The sequence below is a fragment of the Ictalurus furcatus genome, chromosome 12, assembly GCF_023375685.1.
Source record: "Ictalurus furcatus strain D&B chromosome 12, Billie_1.0, whole genome shotgun sequence".
Classification (NCBI taxonomy): domain Eukaryota; kingdom Metazoa; phylum Chordata; class Actinopteri; order Siluriformes; family Ictaluridae; genus Ictalurus; species Ictalurus furcatus.
The window spans coordinates 13,248,664-13,273,665 of NC_071266.1; the positions used below are offsets into that span (position 1 = coordinate 13,248,664).

At 40.5% G+C, this 25,002-nt stretch overlaps 2 protein-coding genes across 3 annotated transcripts in view; both read right to left on the reverse strand.

Annotated features, from left to right (window-relative positions):
- Window positions 1-3,407: 3,407 nt before the first annotated feature.
- Window positions 3,408-15,921, reverse strand: rgl3a (ral guanine nucleotide dissociation stimulator-like 3a). 2 transcript variants are annotated; one of them, XM_053637447.1, is made up of 17 exons: window positions 15,730-15,921; window positions 11,125-11,405; window positions 10,516-10,560; window positions 10,251-10,420; window positions 10,050-10,162; window positions 9,610-9,894; window positions 9,303-9,406; window positions 9,051-9,132; window positions 8,255-8,332; window positions 6,147-6,233; window positions 6,026-6,058; window positions 5,753-5,874; window positions 5,534-5,626; window positions 5,257-5,380; window positions 4,585-4,806; window positions 4,365-4,479; window positions 3,408-4,182 (listed from the first exon to the last, which is right to left on the reverse strand). In XM_053637447.1, exons 1-17 carry the CDS (start codon window positions 15,856-15,858, stop codon window positions 4,046-4,048), a joined length of 2,220 nt encoding a protein of 739 aa, XP_053493422.1. In that variant the 5' UTR covers window positions 15,859-15,921; the 3' UTR covers window positions 3,408-4,045. The 2 variants fall into 2 exon arrangements, with proteins under 2 accessions (XP_053493422.1, XP_053493423.1); XM_053637448.1 differs by lacking the exon at window positions 15,730-15,921 and adding an exon at window positions 15,193-15,511.
- Window positions 15,922-19,892: 3,971 nt separating this feature from the next.
- The window catches only part of odad3 (outer dynein arm docking complex subunit 3), a 12,437-nt gene continuing 7,327 nt past the window's right edge, over window positions 19,893-25,002 (reverse strand). The window contains exons 9-13 of the mRNA XM_053638156.1: window positions 24,993-25,002; window positions 22,696-22,855; window positions 22,420-22,563; window positions 22,188-22,272; window positions 19,893-22,095 (exon numbers count right to left, since the gene is read on the reverse strand). The exon at window positions 24,993-25,002 is cut by the window's right edge and continues 151 nt beyond it. Of these exons, the coding sequence (XP_053494131.1) occupies window positions 21,965-22,095; window positions 22,188-22,272; window positions 22,420-22,563; window positions 22,696-22,855; window positions 24,993-25,002 (530 nt within the window). The 3' untranslated portion in view covers window positions 19,893-21,964. The remainder of the gene's footprint in view (window positions 22,096-22,187; window positions 22,273-22,419; window positions 22,564-22,695; window positions 22,856-24,992) is intronic.

Sequence of the window (25,002 nt, forward strand, 5' to 3'; positions counted from 1 at the left end):
AGAAACACGTTTGCTCTGTCACGTATCACCCTGTCACAAAGTGAGCACCGCAATTCCGTCATGATTTTTCCATCATGTAAACACACAAGCGCTCTGAAACACACTTACAGTTCGGAAATAATACAGAATAATTCCAAACTCCTAAAAGTGGAATGTGTTTGGGTTTAATCGTAAGAAAAATTCTCCCGTATTTTTAAAAAATTATTAATTTTTTTTTTTTTTGGAAAACGTAAATGTTTGTTGTAGGTTTAGAAATTTCACCCTAATTTTAAACCTAATTAATATTCAAAAGCATTAAAAAAAAATTTAATTAAATCCAGCAATTCGCAGCACTTACCAAACTGGCACCTAATTGATGGTCAGTTAGTAAAATACATTTATTTATTTGTTTTTGGTCAGTTTTCAATTAAATTTATTTAATCTTGAACATTTCCAAAAAAAAAAAAACCAACCCCAAAAACCCACAGTTTAATGAGAACTAAAACTCAGCTGTAGAGATGAAACCCAGAGTCTGTAAAACACTAACGTGTGTTATGTTTATATAAATAGCATCCTGGCTGAACTGGAGATAATATTTCTGAAAATTTCACTTGTATTCACTCCAGGTGTTTCTCCTATTAAATTTAGCACCAAAGACACACACACAGAGTTTCATTTCCTCCTCTGTGGTCATGTGACGTTTCTGCCACACAACTATTCTGAACTGTAAAATACTGTCATAACAATAATCATCATCATCATATTTAATACATTTTATAGTGTAAACACTAAACTCAGCGCTCTCACCCTTTACACTTTGTGTTAATGCTGGAGTTTTGTTTGTGAGTGTCCTTTTATTTTTGGTCTTGTCTTGTTAGAAACACTGTGCGTATCCTGTTGGTGTTTGAGTGGGGAGGTTCATGTGAAACTAGTAAACCATCCTCCTGCAAGATAAAACTGTGAATAATAATAATAAGTAGAATCAATTTACACAAGGAAGAAAACATAAGATAACTTAAGGACAGGATCAAAATCTGAGGTTTGATTTGTGTTCTGAATGATTATTAACGCGTCCGCAAACATAAACAAGAAAGTAAACCATAGTCACGTTTGCTTTTGTAGCTGAGAGTGCGCTAGACTCAAAACTAAAACCACAATCCGACTGGTTTATTGTCGAAAATAGTTTGTGCAACAGAAATATGAATAAACAATGCAAATAGTGAATAATCAGAAGAAGAAAAAAACAGGAACAGAAGTAATACTAATACAGAGAGAGAGAGGCAGGACAGAACATTTAATTAGTAAATCAGGTGGATCAAACAGGTGTGTAGAGTTCACAATCATGACTCAGGTCCCCTTGTGGTCAGAAGGAGAAGTGCAGGTAGTTCAGCTATAAATCCCGCTTCTGATGAGTTCTGGATTGTTATTGGTCAGAAAGTGTTGATTAATTCTCTATAACAGCAGCTCTGACAGTAGTGCAGGATTATTATTGATGTGCTCGTTCTGATACGTTATCGTTTCTATAGTAACAGCTCATTCATAGGGATGTGTACAGCAGATGCTCCACTGATGATAAATCGATTATATAACGTGTAATCACTGATCTGGAAGGAGATGTTTATGTAACGTTTATGGAAGGAGTCTCCAGTGTCAGAGTTAAAGCTGTAACTAAGTTTTCCCACATCTACAGGACAGAGGAGTTTACGCCTCTTTGTGGTTTATCAGTAACATGACAAGCTGCAATTTTTTTCTCTTATTAGCTTGGAGAGAGAATAAAGAGGCTGTTGAGGGAACGACTGTGTAGATCTGCTATAAGTCAGTACAGACATTCCACAACGTTAACTGTAACTATAAATGGATAAAAACTATGACATTTCATTCTTTAATAAATAAATGGTAATTGTTGGTAAGTCTGTGGTATAAGATGAATAAAACACTTGGGGACATGCTGTAATAGATGAATAATCAGCTTCATGGTGGGAACGGTAACTCCGCTTCATCACACCACCCTGACGTTGATTATCGTACTATAAGATTATAACATGACATGGTTTCTTGGATTCATTTCTTACATTTCAACAAACAAACTGGCAGCAGTGAGCAGTTCGATGTGATTTATTTCATCCTGTGGAATCCGTTTACTGAAACACGAGAAATCGGACACAAACACTAACCGTGTCACTGTTCCAGTTCGTAATGTTTTATATGTGACTAAAATAAACACTGCACTGTTTAATTTAATTCCTTGGTGATGTGACAGAGAGGAGGAATGAGAGTGGACACGTGGACATCCAGCTTGTGTGTCCTGTTTGTCCTGACGCTTCACTACCTCATCACACTCGCACTGAAGTGTGTGACGTGTTTAACGTGCGTTTTATCTACTTTATATGCAGCTTAGAGCCGATTCACATCAATAACAGAAAACAAAATAAACACACATAAAAGAATGCTGCATTAGATTAGAGACAGGAGCAACACCAGCATTAATCACACACCTGTTTTATCAGAAATGATCAGTGTGCTGTCTGTGTGTCAACAAACACACACTCCTCAGTGATGCAATTTTTTAATTTAGATTTATTTTGCTTTTTTTTTTTTAGAAATGTTATAATTTTTTTTACAAAAAATATTGTAATTGTTATATATTTCCTCACAGGTGGTGTAGTCTCGTGTTTCACTGCTGTGTCTTTAAAAGAATGACAAGAAAATAAAAACTGTGTTGGGTTTAAACGTGCGTAATGTGGTTTATTCACCTTCCACCCCCCCAACTGCAAGCGCGCTCTCTCTCTCACACACACACACACACACACACACACACTTCACACTTTGTAATTAACTAGAAAGCATTTATTCATTATAATTATTTCAGTTAAAACTGTGCCAAGCTTTAAAAGCAAACTGTATATGAGAACAGCACTACAGAGAACACACTCACTCTCTCTCTCTCTCTCTCACACACACACACACCCCTAAATTAACATCTTTATACTAGCTTTGTATTATAATTATTACTGTACACGATAAATTATTTACATCTACACATTTATAAATATCTACTACACACATTATTTAGACTTGTACATCAGATGTACATCACAATAAACACACAACATTGTTACTGAAGTGAATAAAAACACACTCAAGGGCAGAATCGTCATAAAAACAAGCCCTGAAAAAGATAATTAAACCCGATGACTGTAGTTTGTTAAGATTTTTTTAGTCTTTGATTTTTCAGTGAATAATGAATTATTACAGTGTTTAATAAACCAGTTCTATGTATAACAGCAATGTTCTGCTCTTTAAACATTTAATGAAAAAGTTTGGGTATTTACAGAACACTTCTGTCTGCTCCACAGAAAAGTAAGTTTATTTTATATATATATATATATATATATATATATATATATATATATATATATATATATATATATGCATTTATTACTTTAAAACAGAGAGGAATGCATTAAAACAGGAAGACACTGGGATAAATTCAGGAACTTTTAAACTAGTTACTGCAGCTTCAGGTGATTTTGTGCATTAACAGGAAAAAAGTTGCACATTCCAGTTAAACCCGGCAAACTGAACAACGATAATAAAACTGAATCAGTGTGCTGTAATGGACATCAAAATAAATAAGTAAAATCCTGGTACTTAAAACACTCGGACCGTAATATCCATAGAATACCTCTGCATTGTTATAATTATTATTATCACTGCACAAAATTATTCAAATAAATATCTGTACTGTACACATTAATGCACTAACACACACCTGCTGGTCATAAGTTATACAGTGTGTGTAAACATAACATTCATAAACAGTCTTTAGCTTTAAAACGTGTTTTTATCTCACTAAAAAAGGAAAAGTAGAATAAAATGTTTAGCTTGATTACTGTGATTATCATCAACCAATAAAACTTGGTGAGTTTAAAATATTAAAACACATGAAAATAGCTTAATGAGTCTCTCACACATGTACACGTGCACGTACACGCACACACACACACACACACACACACACACACACACACACACACACACAGAGCGAGTCCTCCAGCTCACATGGTTACTTATGATCTCTGCGCAGGACAGCGGGACTTGAGCTCAGATTGTGACTCCTCCAGCGCTGACGCAGAACAAAGTCGTAACTCTCTGAGGGACACATCGCGTAGAACACATTCGCTTTATCTGGAATCAACAGCTCTGAGAGAGAGAGTGAGAGAAAGCACACACACTGGGTTATTATACTATTATACTGAGTGTGCACATGTATGTATATGAACTTTATCACAGTGCAGTATATATATATATATATATATATATATATATATATATATATATATATATATATATAATGTGTGTGTGTGTATTATGTGTGTGCGCACCTTTATCACAGTGCAGTATCTGTGTGAGTGTGAAGTCGTTACAGCTCATATTCTCCACGTTGTGTTTCTCCAGAGCTCTCTGTATCACCTGACTTGTCTTATCCTGACTGCTTATCTACACACACACACACACACACACACACACACTATTACACAGCTGAAACCCTGACCTGCTGTGTTCCGAATGGAGTTTAATCATCACTAATCACGGATAGTGTACCAGGATGCTCTTGTAGACGTTGCAGCTGTGGAGCGCCATACTGACTCTGATGATGCAGCCGTCACTCTGTTTATTATACACAGCCTGGGAGGAGGAAGGAGGAGACGCACCATCAGAGCTCAGACTGGAGATGTCAGACAGAGAGGAGGGAGCAGGAGAGGCGCAGCGTGGATCAGGACATAACCCGGAGGAGTCTCCTGAGATGTTCAGGCATGGTCCAGACTGCAGCATGCACACACACACACACACACACACACACACACCATGTTTATGATTATTATAGCGTTAAAAGATTAGACAGACCAGTGACTGTATATATACGTGGACAGCATTGTGCCATTTTTATTTTGAACAATAGTAAATTTATTTGCTTTAAGAAGAGAAATTATTCCATGAAATTAATAGCAGAAATAAAACTTTAAGGCTGTGCATTTTACAGCACATGTTAAAATTCTATAATTCTATATTTAGTCCTGATTTATTTATTTCTCACAATCATATCGTCATGACGATATTTAACATCACCACATGTCACATGATTTTGGCATCATACAGCACTAACATTAACACTGACACACCTCTAGCTGGAGATGTGTGAGAAACGTCTATGTTTGCATGTCTGTTCTGTATCTGACCAATCACAGTTCAGAATTTGATCATGTGATCAGTTACCTGTGATTTGGGGCGGAGTGGAACGGAGAAGTCGTCCATCTCAGAGCTGCTGGAGCCTGATGAGGAAACACTCATCTGATCCAAGTGTGTTTTCTTCCTAGAGCTGTCACTGCTGTTCAACAACCTGCGCACACACACACACACACACACGGTGTGTCAGTACCATCAACGTGCAGGCTGAGTATGTGAGCACATGGATGGATAGACATATATAAGGCATGTGTGTGTGAGAGAGAGAGAGGGAGAGAGAGAGAGAGAGAAAGAGAGAAAGACATACAAGCCAAGTTTCCTGCTGATGAGTCGATGGCTCCAGCTCGGTGACCCGGGACACGAATCCACTGGGGGCTCCAACTGTCGGGACAGATCATAACTACACACACACACACACACACACACACACACATACATCAAATCTTAAACACAATAATAAGGATTCCATCATACCAGGTTTGGGATTAAAGCTTTAGAATGAGAGCGTGTGTGTGTGTACACTGACCTCTGCTGGTCAGACAGGGGTGAGCAGCTGTTTAGCCAGGAGGAGACATGGGGGTGAGATGGGAGAGAGTAGAGAGAGCACGACACCTGCAACTGGCGGATCTGAGACAGAACCTCAAACTCCTGAGAGAGAGAGAGAGAGAGAGAGAGAGAGAGAGAGAGAGAGAGAGCCAGGGAGAGAGAGAGGATGAGAAATGGCTGTTAAAGAGATATTCCAGTCACCAAAATAAACTGCACCAATTGGTAGGTAACATTTGTGTGTGTTTATACTCACTCTTCTCCGTTTCTCAAAGTTGATTAGTCCACCCTGAAACACACAGATGTTGTTAATAATAATAAAATTATTATTATAATAGCTAGGTAAATCTCAGGTGTGTGTGTATGTGTCTCAGAACCTCTATTGTGTCCGGTAGAGCTGTGTCCAACATGGTCAGGATGGTCAGGTATGTCCCCAGGTACGGCACCTCCCCCCCACTGTAGCTCTGCGCGCGTGCACACACACACACACACGCACACACACACACACACACACACACCCTGTTTTAGAGTGGTACTTTCCCCAATAGCTCAAATGGAACTCTGTGCGATTTATTTGAAATGCCATAATAATTCCAAAAACAACACACACACACACATACACACACACACCTACATACATACTTCCTGTTTTACAGTGGTACTTTCCACAATAGCTCAAATGGAACTCTGTGTGATTTATTTGAAATGCCATAATAATAATAATAATAATTCGAAAAATCATACACATACACACTTCCTCTTCAGATCACTGCAGACAAGAACACAGACTTTATAAAAAATAAAAAGAGGAACAGACTGTATGTGTCATCATATACAGTCAGGTCCATAAATATTTGGACAAGTTTTTGTTGTCTGTCTACCAGTGTATTGGAGGTAAATAATTAAATAATGAATATGAGCTCCATGTGATTCAGATTTCATTTGAGGGAATTTACATTCAAATCATAGAACAGTGTAGAAATTACAGCAGTGTGTCTGTGCGGCCCCGCCCCTTTTAAGGAACCAAAAGTAATTAGACAAACTAACAAACTAACAATTTATTTAATAAATTAAATAAATGTCTTCTCTGTTGAAGCTCTGCCAGGTCTTTACGGCAGCTGTCCTCACTTGTCCTCAAAGGTGTTTTTATTTTTTTTTGCAGTTTTACCGTCAGCAAGTGAAATTCAGCTCAGTTGGATTCAGCTCAGATGATTGATTTGGGCACTACATGACATTCCACTTCTCTGCCTTAAAAACTCTTTGTTGGCTTTAGAAATACGTTTTAGGTCATTGTCCATCTGCACTGTGAAGCTCCATGCAATGAGTGTGGAAGTGCAAGTCTGAATGTGAGCAAATAATTCAATTCAATTAAATTTTATTTGTATAGCGCTTTTTACAATAGATAATATCGCCCTGTACACTTCACAATTCACCTGTATTCATTACATCATCAATAAATACAACAGAACCCGTTCCACTGGCAGCCATACACAACCACTCCGTGAGATGAGATGGTACGCTTCAGATCATGAGCAGTTCCTTACATTCTCCTTCTCCATACGCTTCTCTTCCTATTATTCTGCTACACGTTGATCTTGGTCTTTTTTGGCAAACTCTAATCTGGTCTTCCCGTTTGTGAGGCTTACCCAGTGGTGTACATCTTGTGGTAAACCCTCTGTATCTACTCTGGTGAAGTCTTCTCTTGATTGTTGACTTTGACACAGATACTCCTACCTCCTGGAGGATGTTCTTCATCTGGCCAGCTGTTGTGAAGGGGTTTTCCTTCACCTCGGAAAGAATTCTTCTGTCCTCCACCACAGGTGTTTTTCGTTGGTCTTCTGGGCCTTTTGGTGTTCCTGAGCTCACCAGTGTGTTCTTTCTTTTTAAGAATGTATCAAACACTTAACATCAACTTGAGCTTACATGTACGTGAAATAATGACAGGACAACACACCTGTCCAATTACTTTTGGACCAAATGTGAAAGGGGGAGGGGCTGCATATAAAAAGTGCTGTAATTCCTACACCATTCAGCCGATTTGGAGCAAATTAAAGCTGTGCATTGAGCTCATATTCAGTATTTAAATGTCAACTCTAATATACTGTGGAAGACCAATAAAACAACTTTGTTATAACAATGTCCAAATATTTATGGACCTGACTGCATATAAAACTCTAAACCACAGTTTTCAGAGCATCAGACTACAATGTTTATGGCTGAACTATTCCTGTAATTGGACACTGTTAGAGTGCTGGAACTGTTCATGGCTCAGTTTCTCACAACACCACGACAGATCTCCTCTAAAACACACGCCCTTCACGCTGCTTTCTGACAGGAACAAGTTTTATTTACAGAGCCCCAGAACACCGTCTGCTCACAGACTAAAGATTAAAGTGACATTGAAGGAAATTCTACGATAATAACGCTGTTGCGGTTATAAACGTGTAACAGGTTATTAACATATTAACTTCATGTGTAATCTCACCGTGCGTTTGGAGGTGGGACTGAGATTAGGAGATCCGAGTGCTGTAGAGGGGTTTTCCTCTGTGTGCTTATTACTGTCCTGAAACACACACACACACACAGACACACGGTCAGGGGCAGGGATGATACATGTATGTATCACACATGTATGATGCTATATTGTGATTAAGAACAACCATCAGCTTTGTCAGTTCCAGTATGAAGCTAAAATCGTTTAGAGATTACAGATGTTCTACCTTCACACAGGTACACACTACACCTGATACAGAGCTTAAACACAGATTATAAAATGTGTGTAAGCTATTTGGCATTTGTCCTTAGGCACACACTGATAAAAGACCAAATTGAGAACTCCCTGTTTATATCTAGGAGTTCTCACGTCACTGCTGGGTTTCAGTTACAGAGAGCCGCCGAGAACATGACCTGCACCACACACACACACATACCCCTGTACACATGTATCTCTCTACCTGTCTGTCTTTCCACCTCACTGCCTTTCCGTCCATCTCTATTTAAATGCAGAGATTTATTTATACGCTTATGTAAAATTCATAATTACTGCATCTTGTTTCACCAAGACATCTCTGAGCAAACTTTCTCACTCACACACACACACACACACACACACAGACACACACACAGAGATAAGCTCAGGTGTGTACAGTCTGAGTGCACCAGTCACTGTTTATTCAGTCAGTTCTCCATCATTGGGCACTTATGTAATTGAATAATGTGCGCTCTGATTAGCTGAGAACACACACACACACACACACACACACACACACACACACCCCTACCTCCAGGATCTCTCTGTTAGCCAGAACACAGTTTTCATCAGGAAAGCTCTCACACAGCTGCTCAAAGGTGGCTAGACTCTCTCTGAAAACACACACACACAATATTTTATATATATATATATATATATATATATATATATATACACACACACACACACACACACATATATACACACACACACAATTAATGCACAAAAGCAAATTTCCATGAAGAGGGGTAAAAAGTGTGGGCGAGTCTGTGTGTTATTTTACTTGCTGACTGTAGCCCAGGTCTTTTTGAGGCGATACACAGCGTTGGACTGTAGAGCAGACAGGATCGCACGCAGAGACGAGAAGTTCCTCAACAGATAGCACTCCTACAAACACACACACCAAAATGTTTAACATAACTTGTACACACACACACAGTGCGCACTGTGCGCACACACACACAGTGCGCACACACACACACACACACACAGTGCGCACACACACACACAGTGCGCACACACACACACAGTGCGCACACACACACACAGTGCGCACACACACACACACACAGTGCGCACAGTGCGCACACCTGAGCCACAGAGATCCATTTCTCGATGATGCGAGCACGGTGGGCGGGGCTTGTGTGATGGCAGCAGGGGTGTAGTCTGGGTGATGTGGATGATTTTGGAGAAGTGGGGGCGGAGTTTGGGGTTGTGGGTGTGCAGAGCAGCGAGGTGATGACCCAGTTAGTGACAGAGTTAAACTGGGCAATTGTGGCTCTCACGCTGGGCGCTAAGCTCCGGTTCTGCTTCTTATCCCTCTGAGACCAAACACAGCCGAGACAGTGGAACGGAACCACACACGCAAACAGGCCCTGTGGAGAACAAACAGGTCAGAACCACACCTAGGTTAAAACACTGAGGTTCTCTGGGTTTAGGTGACCTGCCCTTGATGACTTCCCCTCACTAGTGTGCACTCATAATACAAAGGGAGGAATCACTCCACTGATACGCAGTGATTGACACTTACAGCGTCCAATCTGGTGAGCTCCTCAGCGACGTCCCGGGCGGAGCAGCTCAGGACGCTTCCTGTTTCTTCTCCAAAAACATTAGTGACCTCTGACCTGTTCTCAGCACGCCTGTCTGTATCAAGAGAGGAGAAAAGGTGAGTGTGTGTGTATGTGTGCACACGTGTGTGTGTGTGTGTGTGTGTATACACGCTTGTGTGTACCTTCCTCTTGAAAGGTGTGTAAGAGTGTGTCGGCGTGCTGAGCAATGCGTCTGAAACACAGGCGATGGCGCAGATGGAAGGAGAGCAGACGGAGCGATGGATGGAGAGGAGAGTCTCTCAGGTCCTCAGCGAACTCCTCCAACCACAACTTCACCAACGCTGGGAGAGAACTACACACACAGACACACACACAGAGAAAGAGAGGTGTTTTATATCAGATCATGTGTAGAAAATAAACAAGAGACTGTGTGTGTGCACCACTCACCTCCTCACACATACACTGTTGTCCAAGTTGATGATTTTGTCTTCCCTAGAGAGAGAGAGAGAGAGAGAGAGAGAGAGAGATGGAGACACACACATGCACACACAGGAATGTGAGCTGATCTACAGAATGACGCACACAGCGCTCGTTCTCTTTTCTTTTCTCTCTGCGTTTGTTGTTTTTGTCTCTCACAGCGTCAGACTTGTCTACATTCTCACACCTTTACATCTAATTATAGCTCTCACACACCCACCCACAGTACTTTATTACTTAATTACACAATTAACTATAAATTTTAAAAAAGTCATTAAAGAAATAAATTGTTTAGCATTGTTACAGAGAAGTGCGTAATTACAGTAATGACAAGACTCTGACAGGCACAATTTATCGCAATATCAATAATATCGTAGATAAGCTCATTGCTAACTATCAGCATGTTTAGTGAATTTGTTTAGGTGTTGATTGTGTTTCCATAGTAACAACTGCTATTCAAATCCAAGGGATAAATAAATGGACCTTCTGGCACAATATACAACAAAATCAGTTTAGAGTAAACTCTAATACTAATAACACTATTAACGTGAAGTGTATGCGGGTGTGTGTGTGAGAAACCTCTGAAACAGCATCTCGATGAGTGTGCTGGTGCAGGTGAAGGCTCTGTAGGTGGAGAGGAAGATTCGGGCGTAGTCGGGTTCGTCACACTCGGGCTTCACCAGCTCAGTGATGAGGTGCTCCAACATGGCCGCCTTCACTCTGCGCACCTTCAGCGTCCGATACTGCACACAGGCCACGCTCACCAAGTCCGAGGTGGGGGTACATGCCGGCTCCCTGTGAAGGGTCACGCCATACACCACCCCATCCTCCACCTCCTCCCCCCATTCCTGTATTGGGTCCTGCACACACACACATTGTGGCATTATAGGACTGCACTCCAAGTTGTTCTCTACTTCAGAAGAATAAACACACTTCCTCTGAGTGTATTTTAATGTTTCCATGGTAACCATACTGCTACAACAAATGACCCACGTCGCTGCGCTCACGTTTCCTCTCGAACGCGTCGCCACGCTCACGTTTAAACTCTGAGGTTTACCGCTGAAGATCATAAAGATCAGATCGGTCTTTTTCAGAACCTGTATAAAGAAAATCAGCTCCTGATGTTACTGATGAATTCTAACACTCTCTCCTGAACACTTTCTTATGCACTCACACTGGAGGCTCATTCCATAAATGTTAAATAAATGCCTCCTTGCTGGAAACCTCACCATATTAACGATTACACACATTTTTCTTTTTTAAATAACACACTTAATCAGTTTATTATTAGAAATAAGGAAGTAGACAGAAGAATGAAAGGAGAAGGAGAAAGATGGTGAAAGAAGAAGTGGGAAGGAAAAAGAAGAGAAAAGAATGAAGATGGAAGATGCAAGAGGAAAGAAATGAAAGGAGGAAAAAGAAGATGAAAAGTAACGCAGTACTGCTGGGCCTCCCAGCCAGCTCCATCAAACCCCTTCAGATGATTCAGAATGCAGCAGCAGGCCTTGTCTTCAACCAGCCCAGAAGAACCCACATCACACCCCTCTTCATCTCCCTCCACTGACTTCCTGTAGCCACCTGCATCAAATTCAAGGCCTTGATGCTCACCTACAAAACCTTGTCTGAACAGCACCCCGCTACCTCAACACTCTCCTTGAGGTTTATGTTCCCTCACACAACCTGCGATGAGTTAACGATCAGGTGACTGGGTAACGCTACAAATTCCACAGTGAGAATGTGTGTAGTTTTTATTTCCGTCACTGAAGAGACACATACACAGCTAAAGCAGAAAGAGGCTTTAGTTTTACTTTATTAATGAGTGTCTCAGCCTCTATCTGTGTGGTATACAGGTGAGGAACATCAGCGTGCGGGGTACAGGTGAGGAACAACAGCGTGAGGGATACAGGTGAGAACAAAAGATTTGGGTCAATGCCATGAAGCACATTTTATATATTTTTATCTGCATAACCAAAGTAGGCATGTCCCAATCTTGTGGGTGTTTCTCAACACAGACTCGTCATTGGCTGGTTTTAATGGTGATCATTTCTACCAGTGGAGAATCACGGTTCTGCAGAAACTGTGAACTCTGTACTCAGACCAATGAAGTAACACACCAATGAAGATTTCATTTCCTGTGCGAGTGTGCAACACGACCAATGCAAAACAGCGACACGGAAACAAGGCAACACAACGATTTACAGAAGAACACAGTGAGATTAATACACACCAATAAACACAAACACACACACCAGAGTATGATGTGTTAATGATCATAATATTGACTTTACGTATCGAGGTACAACTCCGATTCCTAAAAAGTTGGAACAGTATGGAAAATGCTAATAAAAACAGAGGAGTGATTTGTAAATGTATTTTGACTTGTATTTAAACGGCAATGTATAAACACAAGGTGTTTGATGTTTTAACCTAATCAACTGCATAGTTTTTTTAAGATAATGTCTATTTTGAATTTGACGCATGCAACACGTGCCAAAAAAGTTGGGACAGGGTCAATTTAGAACTAATAGCGATGTGACAAGTTGAAATAAGAAGGTGATGTGAAACAGGTGAGGCAATCGTCTAATCATAGTATATAAGGAGTCTCCAAAAAAGGCCTGGTCCTTCAAGAGCAATGATGGGTTGAGGCTCACCAATCTGCCTACAGATGCATCAGCAAATAATCCAACACTTTGAGGACAACATTCTCCAAAGACAAATCAGTAGGATTTTGGGCATTTCACCTTCTACAGCGCACAATATAATTAAAAGATTCAAGGAATCCGGTCAAATCTCGGTGTGTAAAGGGCAAGGCCGAGAACCACTTCTGAATGCGTGTGATCTCCAATCCCTCAGACGTCACTGTCTTAAAAACCATCATGAGTCTGTAATGGATATCCTGACATGGGCTCGGGAATACTTTGGTAAACCTTTGTAAGTAAACACCATTTGCCGCTGCATCCACAGATACAAGTTAAGGCTTTACTATGCAAAGCAGAAGCCATACATCAACACTGTCCAGAAGCATCGCCGACTTCTCTGGGCTCGGTCTCAACTTAGATGGACAGTAGCACAGTGGAATCGTGTTTTGTGGTCCGACGAGTCAACATTTCAAATATTTTTTGGACAAAACAGCCGTTGTGTTCTGCAAGCCAAAGAGGAAAAGGACCATCCAAGCTGTTATCAGAGTCAGGTTCAAAAGCCAGCCTCTGTCATGGTATGGGGGTGTGTCAGTGCCCATGGCATGGGTAAATTGCACATCTGTGAGGGCACCATTAATGCAGAAAGATATGTACACATTTTGGAGCATATGCTGCCATCCAGAGCAGGACAATGCCAAACCACATTCTGCCCGGATTACAAGCGCATGGCTACGTAAGCAGAGAGTGCGGGTGTTAGCATGACCTGCCTGCAGGCCTGACCTGTCTCCGATTCAGAATGTGTGGCACATTATGAAGCACAAAATAAGGCAACGAAGGCCAGTACAGTTGCACATTTGAAGAAATGCATAATGGATGAATGGGGGAAAATTCCACTTGCTAAACTTAACCAACTGGTGTCTTCATTGTCCAAACGCTTAATAAGTGTTATTAAAAGGTGATGTTACACAGTCGTAAACAATCGACTGTACCAACTTTTTTTGGAGTGTGTTCCAGTCATCAGATTTTAAATGAGTGTATATTTTCAAAAATAATTAAATTCACAAAGTAAAACATCAAATAATGTTCTAATAATGTGTTAATAATGTGTTTTCAGTATAGTACAGGCTTAACCGAATTTTCAAATGACTCTTTTTGTCGTTTTTCGCATAATGTCCCAGCTTTTTCAGAATTGGGGTTGTATATCGTTTAATCAAACAATTCCATGAACCCGTGGAGCGTCCGCTGTACACGTCCCTGTGAATGAGCATTAAAATAAACCTGCCTATTGTCAGAGCTGCTTTTATAGAGAATTAATAAACGCCTTCTGAACAATCACAAGCCAGAACTCAGCAGCAGTGTGGTGTGAAAAAGATAAAAACAAATAGTGTTAAATATGGTGATTATTTAGAGTACACACTCAGCCGAAACTGCATCTACCAGCCCTACTCAGGCATTAAGCAAGAGAAATAACTCACACACACACCTACACACACCTGTTGAACAGGTACAAACGGGATTCCCAAGCACAAAACAATCTACTGTTAATAAGTGCTCAGTGATCAATAATGTTAATGCCAGTATTGACCTGTTGATTTCACACATCATGTATATTCCAGTGCATTTTAATTTTTTTTCTTTTGAAGAGTAGGTTAATAAAGACAATTAAAGAGCCTCACACGCTCCTGAATTAAACCCAGGAATGCAAAATAATGCAAAGACATGCAAAACACCAAACAAATTTGTAGCTAAATTGTCTATATTTTGTATAAATTGTGTAGTTCTTTCTTTAGCATTAGCAATGTTGATTTATTGTAAGAACTTGCTTTGAATTTTACTCAAAGCTTCGGAGTCGACTCACACTTCGCAATGTCTCAAATTCGATTTTCGACACTTTTATGGAATCGAATCCCAGCCATCGCTCTTGAGCGCCTTTCGAAGCAATATAAGGATATAAAACAGCAGTATTAAATGTCTACACGAAGCTGTTTAAGTAAAAACAATAATTTACCAGGGTTAGCTGCCATTTCCCCATAACTTTTCAGTCAGAAGTGACTTGAGCAGCGGTGGTGAAGTTGATTAGAAGGCGGACGCTGTTGCTGCAATCAGCGCTGTGAACAACTTCATGACAGAACTCCAATCAGAACTCTCAACTCCCCCGCTTCAACATTCACCACAGAAAATAAACTTAATCCTTGTTTTGTTTGTCCACAATAATTTAATTGTAAAAAGTAGGATAATCCATTTCAGAGAATAATTAAACGAAGGTTGCGTGAACAGAAAAAGAAAGTTAATTTAACACAGACAGATGCGCGCGCCTGCTCTCGGACACGGACTTTCCACAGCGCTTGGGTTTCTAGGTGGGCGGGGTTTTGAAAAATGTGCGTCATCACGTCACACAGAGAAGCTGAAGCGCGTCTTCGTCAATCTCGGTGTCACGCAAACCAAAATAACTGCTATACTGTTTAACAGCGTGGGAAAGTTATTATTATTATTATTATTATCATCATCATCACATGATTTAGTGAAGTGTGTCTGTGTGTCTCACCTCACTGTGTGTGTTCAGCAGGGTGAAGTGTGTGAGCCAGACATTAGTGTCACGCAGGACTCTCTTCAGTCGAACGCGCTTTACACACACACTCCGATCAGAGACACACAGCTGCAGAGATGCTCTCATCCTCTAGACACACAGCTGCAGAGATGCTCTCATCCTCTAGACACACATCTGCTGCTCATTTACACATTAAACACGGAGACAAGCTGTGTGTGTAGCGCTTTGTTTATCGACACACACTTCTCACATAGGAGCTCGTGCAAAATAAATACGACGCGGATGCGCGTGTGATATAACATGCATAACAATATTCATAAATGTGTAGGTGTGTTACTCACTGCACACGCCACACAACTCGCGTAGTGTTTTTGTCCCCCGTTCAAGGCCCGAAGCAGCCACGTGATTAATCAGTGACGCAACTGACCTGTCCGGCTGCAGGTGTGATGTGCACGTGCTCTGATAAATAACCCATTCCTCAGGGTGACTCCAAACCGCATGTCCGCTAAATACCGAACAGAGTTGCCAAATCAACCCCAATAGCATCATCTCTCTCTCTCACACACACACTGTTCACTCTGTACTGCACTAGTTAGGGAGGTTTGGCATTTTATAATCGGTCTGAAACCCAGGAAGCTACTGATTATAGCTGCTATAGTAAGTGAGAACAGGAACTTGTTTCACCGACATTCCAGAACATTAACTGTAATTATTACCAGCTAAAAAGGATGGTGTGTTGATTTTAATTAAAGATAGATAGAAAGATAGATAGATCACTAGATAGATAGATAGATAGATCGATTGATTGAGCACAGAGACAGTGCTGGTTAAAGTGATAAATGACCTACTACTGGCCTCTGATCAGGCTTGTGTCTCCTTGCTTGTGTTGCTTGACCTTAACCTCCTTTTACTTAATTCTGATAAGACAGAAGTACTTGTACTAGGACCACATGCAGCTAGGAGTAAGCTTTCTGATTACACAGTAACTCTGGATGGCCTTTCTGTTTCATCACGTGCAGCAGTAAAATACCTTGGTGTGATTATCGACTCCAGTCTTTCATTCCACTCCAGCCTTCTTTCATCTCAGAAATATTGCTAAGATAAGAAATATAATGTCACAACATGATGCAGAAACATTAGTTCATGCTTTTGTCACCTTTATGTTGAATTATTGTAATGAATTACTGTCTGAATGTTCAAGTAGGAGCATAAACAAGCTCCAGTTAGTCCAGCATGTAGCTGCAAGAGTCCTTAATAGAACCAGAAAATATGACCACATCACTCCAATCTTATCCACACTGCATTGGCTCCCAGTAGAATTCTGCATTGATTATAAAATGCTAACATTGACCTATAAAGCACTGAATATATATAGGTACTTGTGCTACAGTATCTGGGCTCAATTTTGGTCTTTTACGATCCGCCACGCCTACTTAGATCAAAAGGTGCAGGCTATTTGTTGGTACCTTGAATAGCGAAGGCTACAGCAGGGGGAAGAGCTTTCTCTTACAAAGCCCCACAGCTATGGAACAGCTTTCCCACTAGTGTTAGGGGCTCAGATACACTCGCAGTGTTTAAGTCCAGGCTGAAAACATATTTGTTTAGTCAAGCTTTTTGTGAAGTGTTTTTCATAGGTAAAGGATCAGATCTAGGGCTCACAGGCATAGCGTGTTGTGGTGAACTGGGATGTTTGGATGCGTTCACACGTTCACCCAGGGTTGTTGATGATAGAGTGCCTGTCTGCCTTATGTCCCAGGGTGCTCTCATGTCTGTGTTACCTTCTGGCTCTCCCTTTTAGTTATGCTGTCATAGCTAGTCTTGCCGGAGTCCCTGCTTGCACTCATGCAAAGTACATTGTCCTTAACCAATACGAGACAATAAGCATACCTAATAATCTCTCTCCCCCCCCTTTCTGTTGAGCTACACATGTTACTCCTGAGATGCCAGTGATCCTGACCCCTTCTGCTCTCCAGAACTGCCTGATCCATCCTGATGCCCTACTTCTGGTTCAGTTCTCATCAATTGGAAGCCACATGCTGCTCCTGAGGATGTCCCCACATGGTGCAGCCTAAAGATGATTGAGATTACTGGGGATGGTACCACTTAAAAACCATGATGATGGCTTTGGACCTCAATTCGTGTGAACAGTTATGCTGTGATCGCTTTAAGACTTAATTGCCACAAACAGATTTGTACTCAAGTCTCCATCAGTGAACAGTGGAGAGGTCCAACAAAACAGACTTCATGTAAAAACTGTAATGAATCTTCCTGGTTACACAACTGCACTATTTTCCATGTAGTATTAGAACATTTATAGAAGGGATTTATTTATAATCGCACTATCCGGTTTACCCAGATGAGGATTGGTTCCCTTTTGAGTCTGGTTCCTCTCCAGGCTTCTTCCTCATATCGTCTCAGGGACTTTTTCTTCACCACCGTCGCCTCTGGCTTGTTCATTAGGGATAAATTCATACATTTAAAATTTATATCCTGAATTTATATATTTCTGTAAAGCTGCTTTGGGACAATGTCCATTATTAAAAGTACTATACAAACAAAACTGAATTGAATTGAATTGATGGATAGATAGATAGATAGATTAAAAAGTAATTGTTGGATAAGTTGCTGTTTTGTAAGAGGAATAAAACACTTGTGGACGTGTTGTTATATAAAAATATTCATTGTCAGCGTGCTGGCAGAAACTCCACCCCGTTGTTGATTATTTTTCTATGAGAGCATGACATAGTGTTTATTACTTACATAATATGTGCGATATTTAGACTGAATGAATCTCCTGATGTTCTGTTCTGTGTCGTCACACAGTGGAGAATAAAAGAGGAGAATAGCTGTGTTCAGTGTTCACTGGTGAATAATTATCACCTTATTCTGAGTATGAAGTGCTACATTGTGGGATACGGATCACCATGAAGGTCAACTGCACAAAGTTGTGCGTCATTGGAAACATTCTTATCCCTTACACACTGCTTCTGGGTGTAGTTTGTGTGTGTGTGCGTATGTGTGTGTGTGTGTGTGTGTGTAATATTGATGTAGCCCGAGGGTTAGGGTTAGCATAATTTCTCATTTTTGAGATGCTTTTATTTGATATTGTTTAGCAGAATTGTGTTTAAAATGTAACAGAACTCTGTTTAAATGGCTTTGTTCTCTTAATAACACAATGTAGGGAATCTGAGTGTGTGATAATCTCATACACACACACACACACACACACACACACACACACGTGCACAGTTAACACTCCGGCTAGCATACTGAACTGTAAGTGTGGAATTAAAAATGCGGTGGTGGTGTCACATGATCTAGTTCATTTTTGTCAAATTTAACTCAAGCTCTGCTTTCTTCTACCCAGGTACACGTGTAATGATATTTTACACAGGAGTGAAATGTGAGGACTCAGAATTACAACACTTTCGACCTCTATGTGTTCAGGGTTGAATCTAGAAAATGATTCATGGGGTGGCATGAGGCTGTAAGGGGTGGCAACATCAGAGCAAGTGCCCCTGTATATTTCTTGTAAATTCATGGTTCAATATACTGTACATATTCAGAGCAAACATACACAATGTCTAAGAATCCATAACAACTCTTAGGCTTGACCTGCCAGATATATTAGACAAATAGATTAGATACTCAAGCTAAAGGAATCCAAGAGAGCAAAAGTGTGCATAGTAGTCACAAAAATCCTGTAAATTCAGAAAAACGTTTGTATCCTACTCCTGCTCCTAAAAGTGCATAAACTTATACATTAGAAGACTAAGTAGCGCAAAGCTGATCTTTTTGGAGGATGAAAACTGGTTTATAAAAAGCTGTGTCATGGTTTGGCCCCGCTACCGGAGAAACTCTGTCAATTAGCGACAATACTTTATTTTTTAATCAATTTTTATGTCAGTTCATTTTCTCTTGATCTCATGTAGATGTGAGTCAAACGTACTTCAGCTTCTGCCTCAGAGAAATTCTTATTTTTTGTCCGTTTAGTCGCCACTTTGTAGTTTTTGCTCTGAGAATTTTGTGGGCGTCACCAAACACAACTCAGGTGTGGCGTGCACACACCTGGTAATTTAAGGGTGATTACTAAAATTCTTATTATTATTATTCTGTCAACATAGACACCTGAATACAAAGAAAATCTGCATATACAAAACTTTTGTAACTCTGGCATAAAATTTTATTTTGTTTTGGCTTACACATACATTTACACACGACTTTAACTGATGAATGAGGTCCGATGTCTGTGGTGTCTTATTGCTGAGAAAATGTATAATATATTAAATAATGCAGCTATATAAGTGGAGGAACTGGTTATAGTTTTCTCTCTCTTTCTCTCTCTCAATGTGTATGAGAGTGTGTTTGGAGAATCCTGATCCACACTGTCTTTATTAAACTACATTCTTACAGTGCGTGTTTATTTACATATACAGTGCATCCAGAAATTATTCACAGCGCTTCACTTTTTCCACATTTTGTTATGTTACAGCCTTATTCCAAAATGGATTAAATTCATTATTTTCCTCAAAATTCTGCAAACAATACCCCATAATGACAACGTGAAAGAAGTTTGTTTGAAATCTTTGCAAATTTATTAAAAATAAAAAACAAAAAAAGCACATCTACATAAGTATTCACAGCCTTTGCCATGACACTCAAAACTGAACTCAGGTGCATCCTGTTTCCACTGATCATCCTTGAGATGTTTCTACAACTTGATTGGAGTCCACCTGTGGTAAATTCAGTTGAGTGGACATGATTTGGAAAGGCACACACCTGTCTATATAAGGTCCCACAGTTAACAATGCATGTCAGAGCACAAACCAAGCCATGAAGTCCAAGGAATTGTCTGTAGACCAACGAGACAGGATTTTATCGAGGCACAGATTGAAGGTCCCAATAAGAACAGTGGCCTCAATCATCTGTAAATGTCAGAAGTTTGGAACCACCAGGACTCTTCCTAGAGCTGGCCACCTGGTCAAACTGAGCGATCGGGGGAGAAGGGCCTTAGTCAGGGAGGTAACCAAAAACCTGATGGTCATTCTGACAGAGCTCCAGAGTGTCTCTGTGGAGAGAAGAGAACCTTCCGGAAGAACAACCATCTCTGCAGCACTCCACCAATCAGGCCTGTGTGGTAGAGTGGCCAGATGGAAGCCACTTCTCAGAAAAAGGCACATGACAGCCCGCCTGGAGGACTCTCACGACATGAGAAACAAAATTCTCTGGTCTGGTGAAACAAAGATTGACCTCTTTGGCCTGAATGGCAAGCGTCATGTCAGGAGGAAACCAGGCACCACTTATCACTTGGCCAATACCATCCCTACAGTGAAGCATGGTGGTGGCAGCATCATGCTGTGGGGATGTTTTTCAGCGGCAGGAACTGAGAGACTAGTCAGGATCAAGGAAAAGATGAATGCAGCAATGTACAGAGACATCCCTGATGAAAACCTGCTCCAGAGCGCTCTGGGCCTCAGACTGGGGTGAAGGTTCATCTTCCAACAGGACAACGACCCTAAGCACACAGCCAAGATAACAAAGGAGTGGCTACAGGACAACTCTGTGAATGTCCTTGAGTGGTCCAGCCAGAGCCCAGACTTGAACCCAATTGAACATCTCTGGAGAGATCTGAAAATGTCTCTGCACCGACGCTCCCCATCCAACCTGATGGAGCTTGAGAGGTCCTGCAAAGAAGAATGGGAGAAACTGCCCAAAAATAGGTGTGCCAAGCTTGTAGCATCATACTCAACAAGACTTCAGGCTGTAATTGGTGCCAAAGGTGCTTCAACAAAGTATTGAGCAAAGGCTGTGAGCAAAGCTTGTGAGTACATGTGCTTTTTTTGTTTTTTAATTTTTAATAAAATTGCAAAGATTTCAAACAAACTTCTTTCACGTTGTCATTATGGGGTATTGTTTGTAGAATTTTGAGGAAAATAATGAATTTAATCCATTTTGGAATATAACAAAAACAAAACATAACAAAATGTGGAAAAAGTGAAGCGCTGTGAATACTTTCTGGATGCACTGTATTCTATGTGTATCAGGTGTGTTTATCTGCTACACGATATACAGTGATAATACACCATGCTGACATCATCATCCCTACAGGTGACGAGAAGTGAAAGAGCTACATGTGTTTTTATTTAATAACCTAATAATAATTGAATTATATTTTATTATGTTACTAATCATGTAAAATGAAAGAGGAAATGAGGTGAAATGGGGTGAAAGGTCACAGTTTGCTCTTCCTCTTCCTCAGGCGAGTCTTCCTCTTCGTCCTCGAGTCGATGATGAGCTGCGACTGGCGTTTGAGGGACGTCCGAGTGACAACATCACCATCATCTTCCCAGCTGTTGTCCTCTTCTACAGAGACAAAGAGAAACTCATCATCTTACTCTGTGTGTGTGTGTGTGTCTGTGTGTGTGTGTGTGTGTGAGTGTGTGTGTCTGTCTCACCTTCGTACAGGTCGGCTCTCTGATAATCCGGCAGTGTGATGCGAGTGTTGTAGTCAGGAAGCTTTCCCTCAATGCTGGCATGGAACTGCACACACACACACAGACACACACAGACAGACACAGACACACAATGGTTATAAACAGATGAACGCTTTCTATCTGTTTCACACACACACACACACACACACACACACACACACACACACACACACGCACACACACAAACACACACCTCCTGCTCCTCCATCTCCTTGATGAGTGTGTGTACATCACATCCCTGTAGTTTGTCCTGCAGCTTCATCAGTTTCAGCTCCGCCTCCTGCATCAGATCCAACACAGGCAGAGGAGACACACACTCTCGCTGCACAGGGGCATCCTACACACACACACACATACAATTTAGGACCGCTCTAAAATACAGTAACTACACAAGATCAATCAGATACTTTACTTTCTATTAGTGTGTGTGTGTGTGTGTGTGTGTGTGTGTGTGTGTGTGTGAGTTTACCTGCAGTGTGATGTGCTGAAGTTTGTCATACAGATGCTCCACAGCGTTGCTCACAGTGTTCAGTGTGTGTGTGATTCTGTCCAGAGTCTCTTTAGCTGCATCACGTCTCTGCTGTTCCCTATGTAACTGAGACTCACACTCCTCCAACATCCTCCTCCCACTAACACACACACACACACACACACACAAACACAAACACACACAAACACCAAACTTTTAAAAACCATTTCAGATTAAAGGGTTGAATTCAGAGACGGTCACTTAAGTCCAGTATTTCAGTGAGGAAAGTTTCTGGTATTCAGAGTCAGATTATTAAAATCACCTGCATGGAGTTCACACCTCTGAGGTTACCAGATATATTCAATAATGTCTAGACCACCGTCTTTAAACCCAAACATTAACCTTTAAACCTGAAAACAATCAGGAATAGAAAATACGGACTGAAGGAGGAAAGTGTTTATTTTCTTTGCTGTTCAATGTAATATGATGTAACATAAAAACAAAAGAGAATTTAAACATGAAAAATTAAACACTATATGACGACGTACGAAAGAGAAGATTTTGCGAGTGTTGAAATAAATCTAATAGGAATCTCGTATATCACCAAATATATTTCTGCATGCAGAGGTGTGTTGCAATGCGCTACATTTACTTCATTACATTTACTTGAGTAACTTTTTGAAAAAAAATTACTTTTAACAGTAGGTTTAACTGGCCATACTTATACTCTTACTCAAGTTCATTTTTATTCACAGAAATGTACTTTTACTTCGCTACAGTCGGTGATGTTCCTCCGTTACTGTTAAATGTTAATGAATAGATGTAGTTTTAATAATTAGTTTATATCATGTATCATTTTTATACACATATAACGAGGCCGCGAGTCTCACGATATGCTGCAGTGGTCTGAATGCGGACACAACAGCCGCTCACTTCTTTAATCGGCTCAGTCCTGGAAGATAATGGCCAGAGGGGGAAGAAGAAGAGGCAGAACACCCACCCACCCACACACACACACACACTCACTCACTCTCTCTCTCTCTCTCTCTCTCTCTCTCTACACACACTTTCTCCTTTGTTCTGTTCTATTTTCTTCTCTGTTGTCTTGTTTAAATGCAGATGCTGACAGGTTTGTGTTGTAACATGTTGTGAAAATAAAGACAGTCAAGTGTTGGGAAAATGTTTGTTTTTTGGGGAGTGTGTAAGAGATTTTGTGTTGAAAATGACAGGTTGTGTGTTATTGTACCCATCACAGGACTGGGATCTGCTGCTTCATCTTGAATCCAGGTTTCATATCATATAAACACAACAGACATACTTTCAAGGAGTGGTGCGACTTACATGTAGTCAGAGATTCAGGATTTTTAATCAGATACCAAGTAACTAGTAACTTGCTATTTGAGTAGTCTTCTCATCGGATACTTTATTACTCTTACTCAAGCCATTGTTAACATTATTGCATTTACTGTTACTTAGTAATTCATTTTATAAGTAGTTTTACTTGTACTTGTTTTTGGCTACTCTACCCACTTCTGACTGCACAAATAGTGCTAGTTGTAACTCTCACATTAATCACTGGTTTAATTGAACAAAATGGCTTCCACACTCATTATTCAGCAGTATGTAGAATAGCACTTGATCCAGCACAGACTGTTATTTTACATTTAATATTTTATAGCATGCTCTGGCAGTGCTTGAACACAAGATTTGATCACACTTTTAATTCACTATATTTGATTTGTTGAATGAATAAAATAAAGCCAGTGTGTGTGTGTTAATTCGACGCACTGTCCTGTAAAGAAAACGTGTCCACGGTGTGAAGGACAAGCTGACCGAGCGCTCATCTGCTACGCTTACAGGGAAACTTTAACTTCATTCATCATTTCATCCATAAAATATTCACTGCTCCAGATAAGCCAGGTCTCGGATTATTATGTGTCTCCTCCCTTGTCCTCCGTGTGAAAAAAACAAACACATTCTGTGTACGTTAAAGTGACAATATTATTAAAAAAGATTGGCCTTGAATAGTTTGTGTGTATGTGTGTGAGTGTATTTACAGCCAAACTGTAAATTTAAGAGTGACGTACTGTAGTTAAACATGCACTTAAGTTCCGTATCAGAATCGAGCATAACTGAGACACGCCTCTGTTTTAGATAAACTCCGCCCCCACACACATCATTTCTGAATAGCGCTTATGTTTGTAGTTACGTCTGAGTATTGATATGTGTAATTTCAGTAAAATTCAGTATTAAATCCTTACTCTGTATGTGTGTGTGTATGTGTGTAGTTCTCTCACTGGGTCAGTT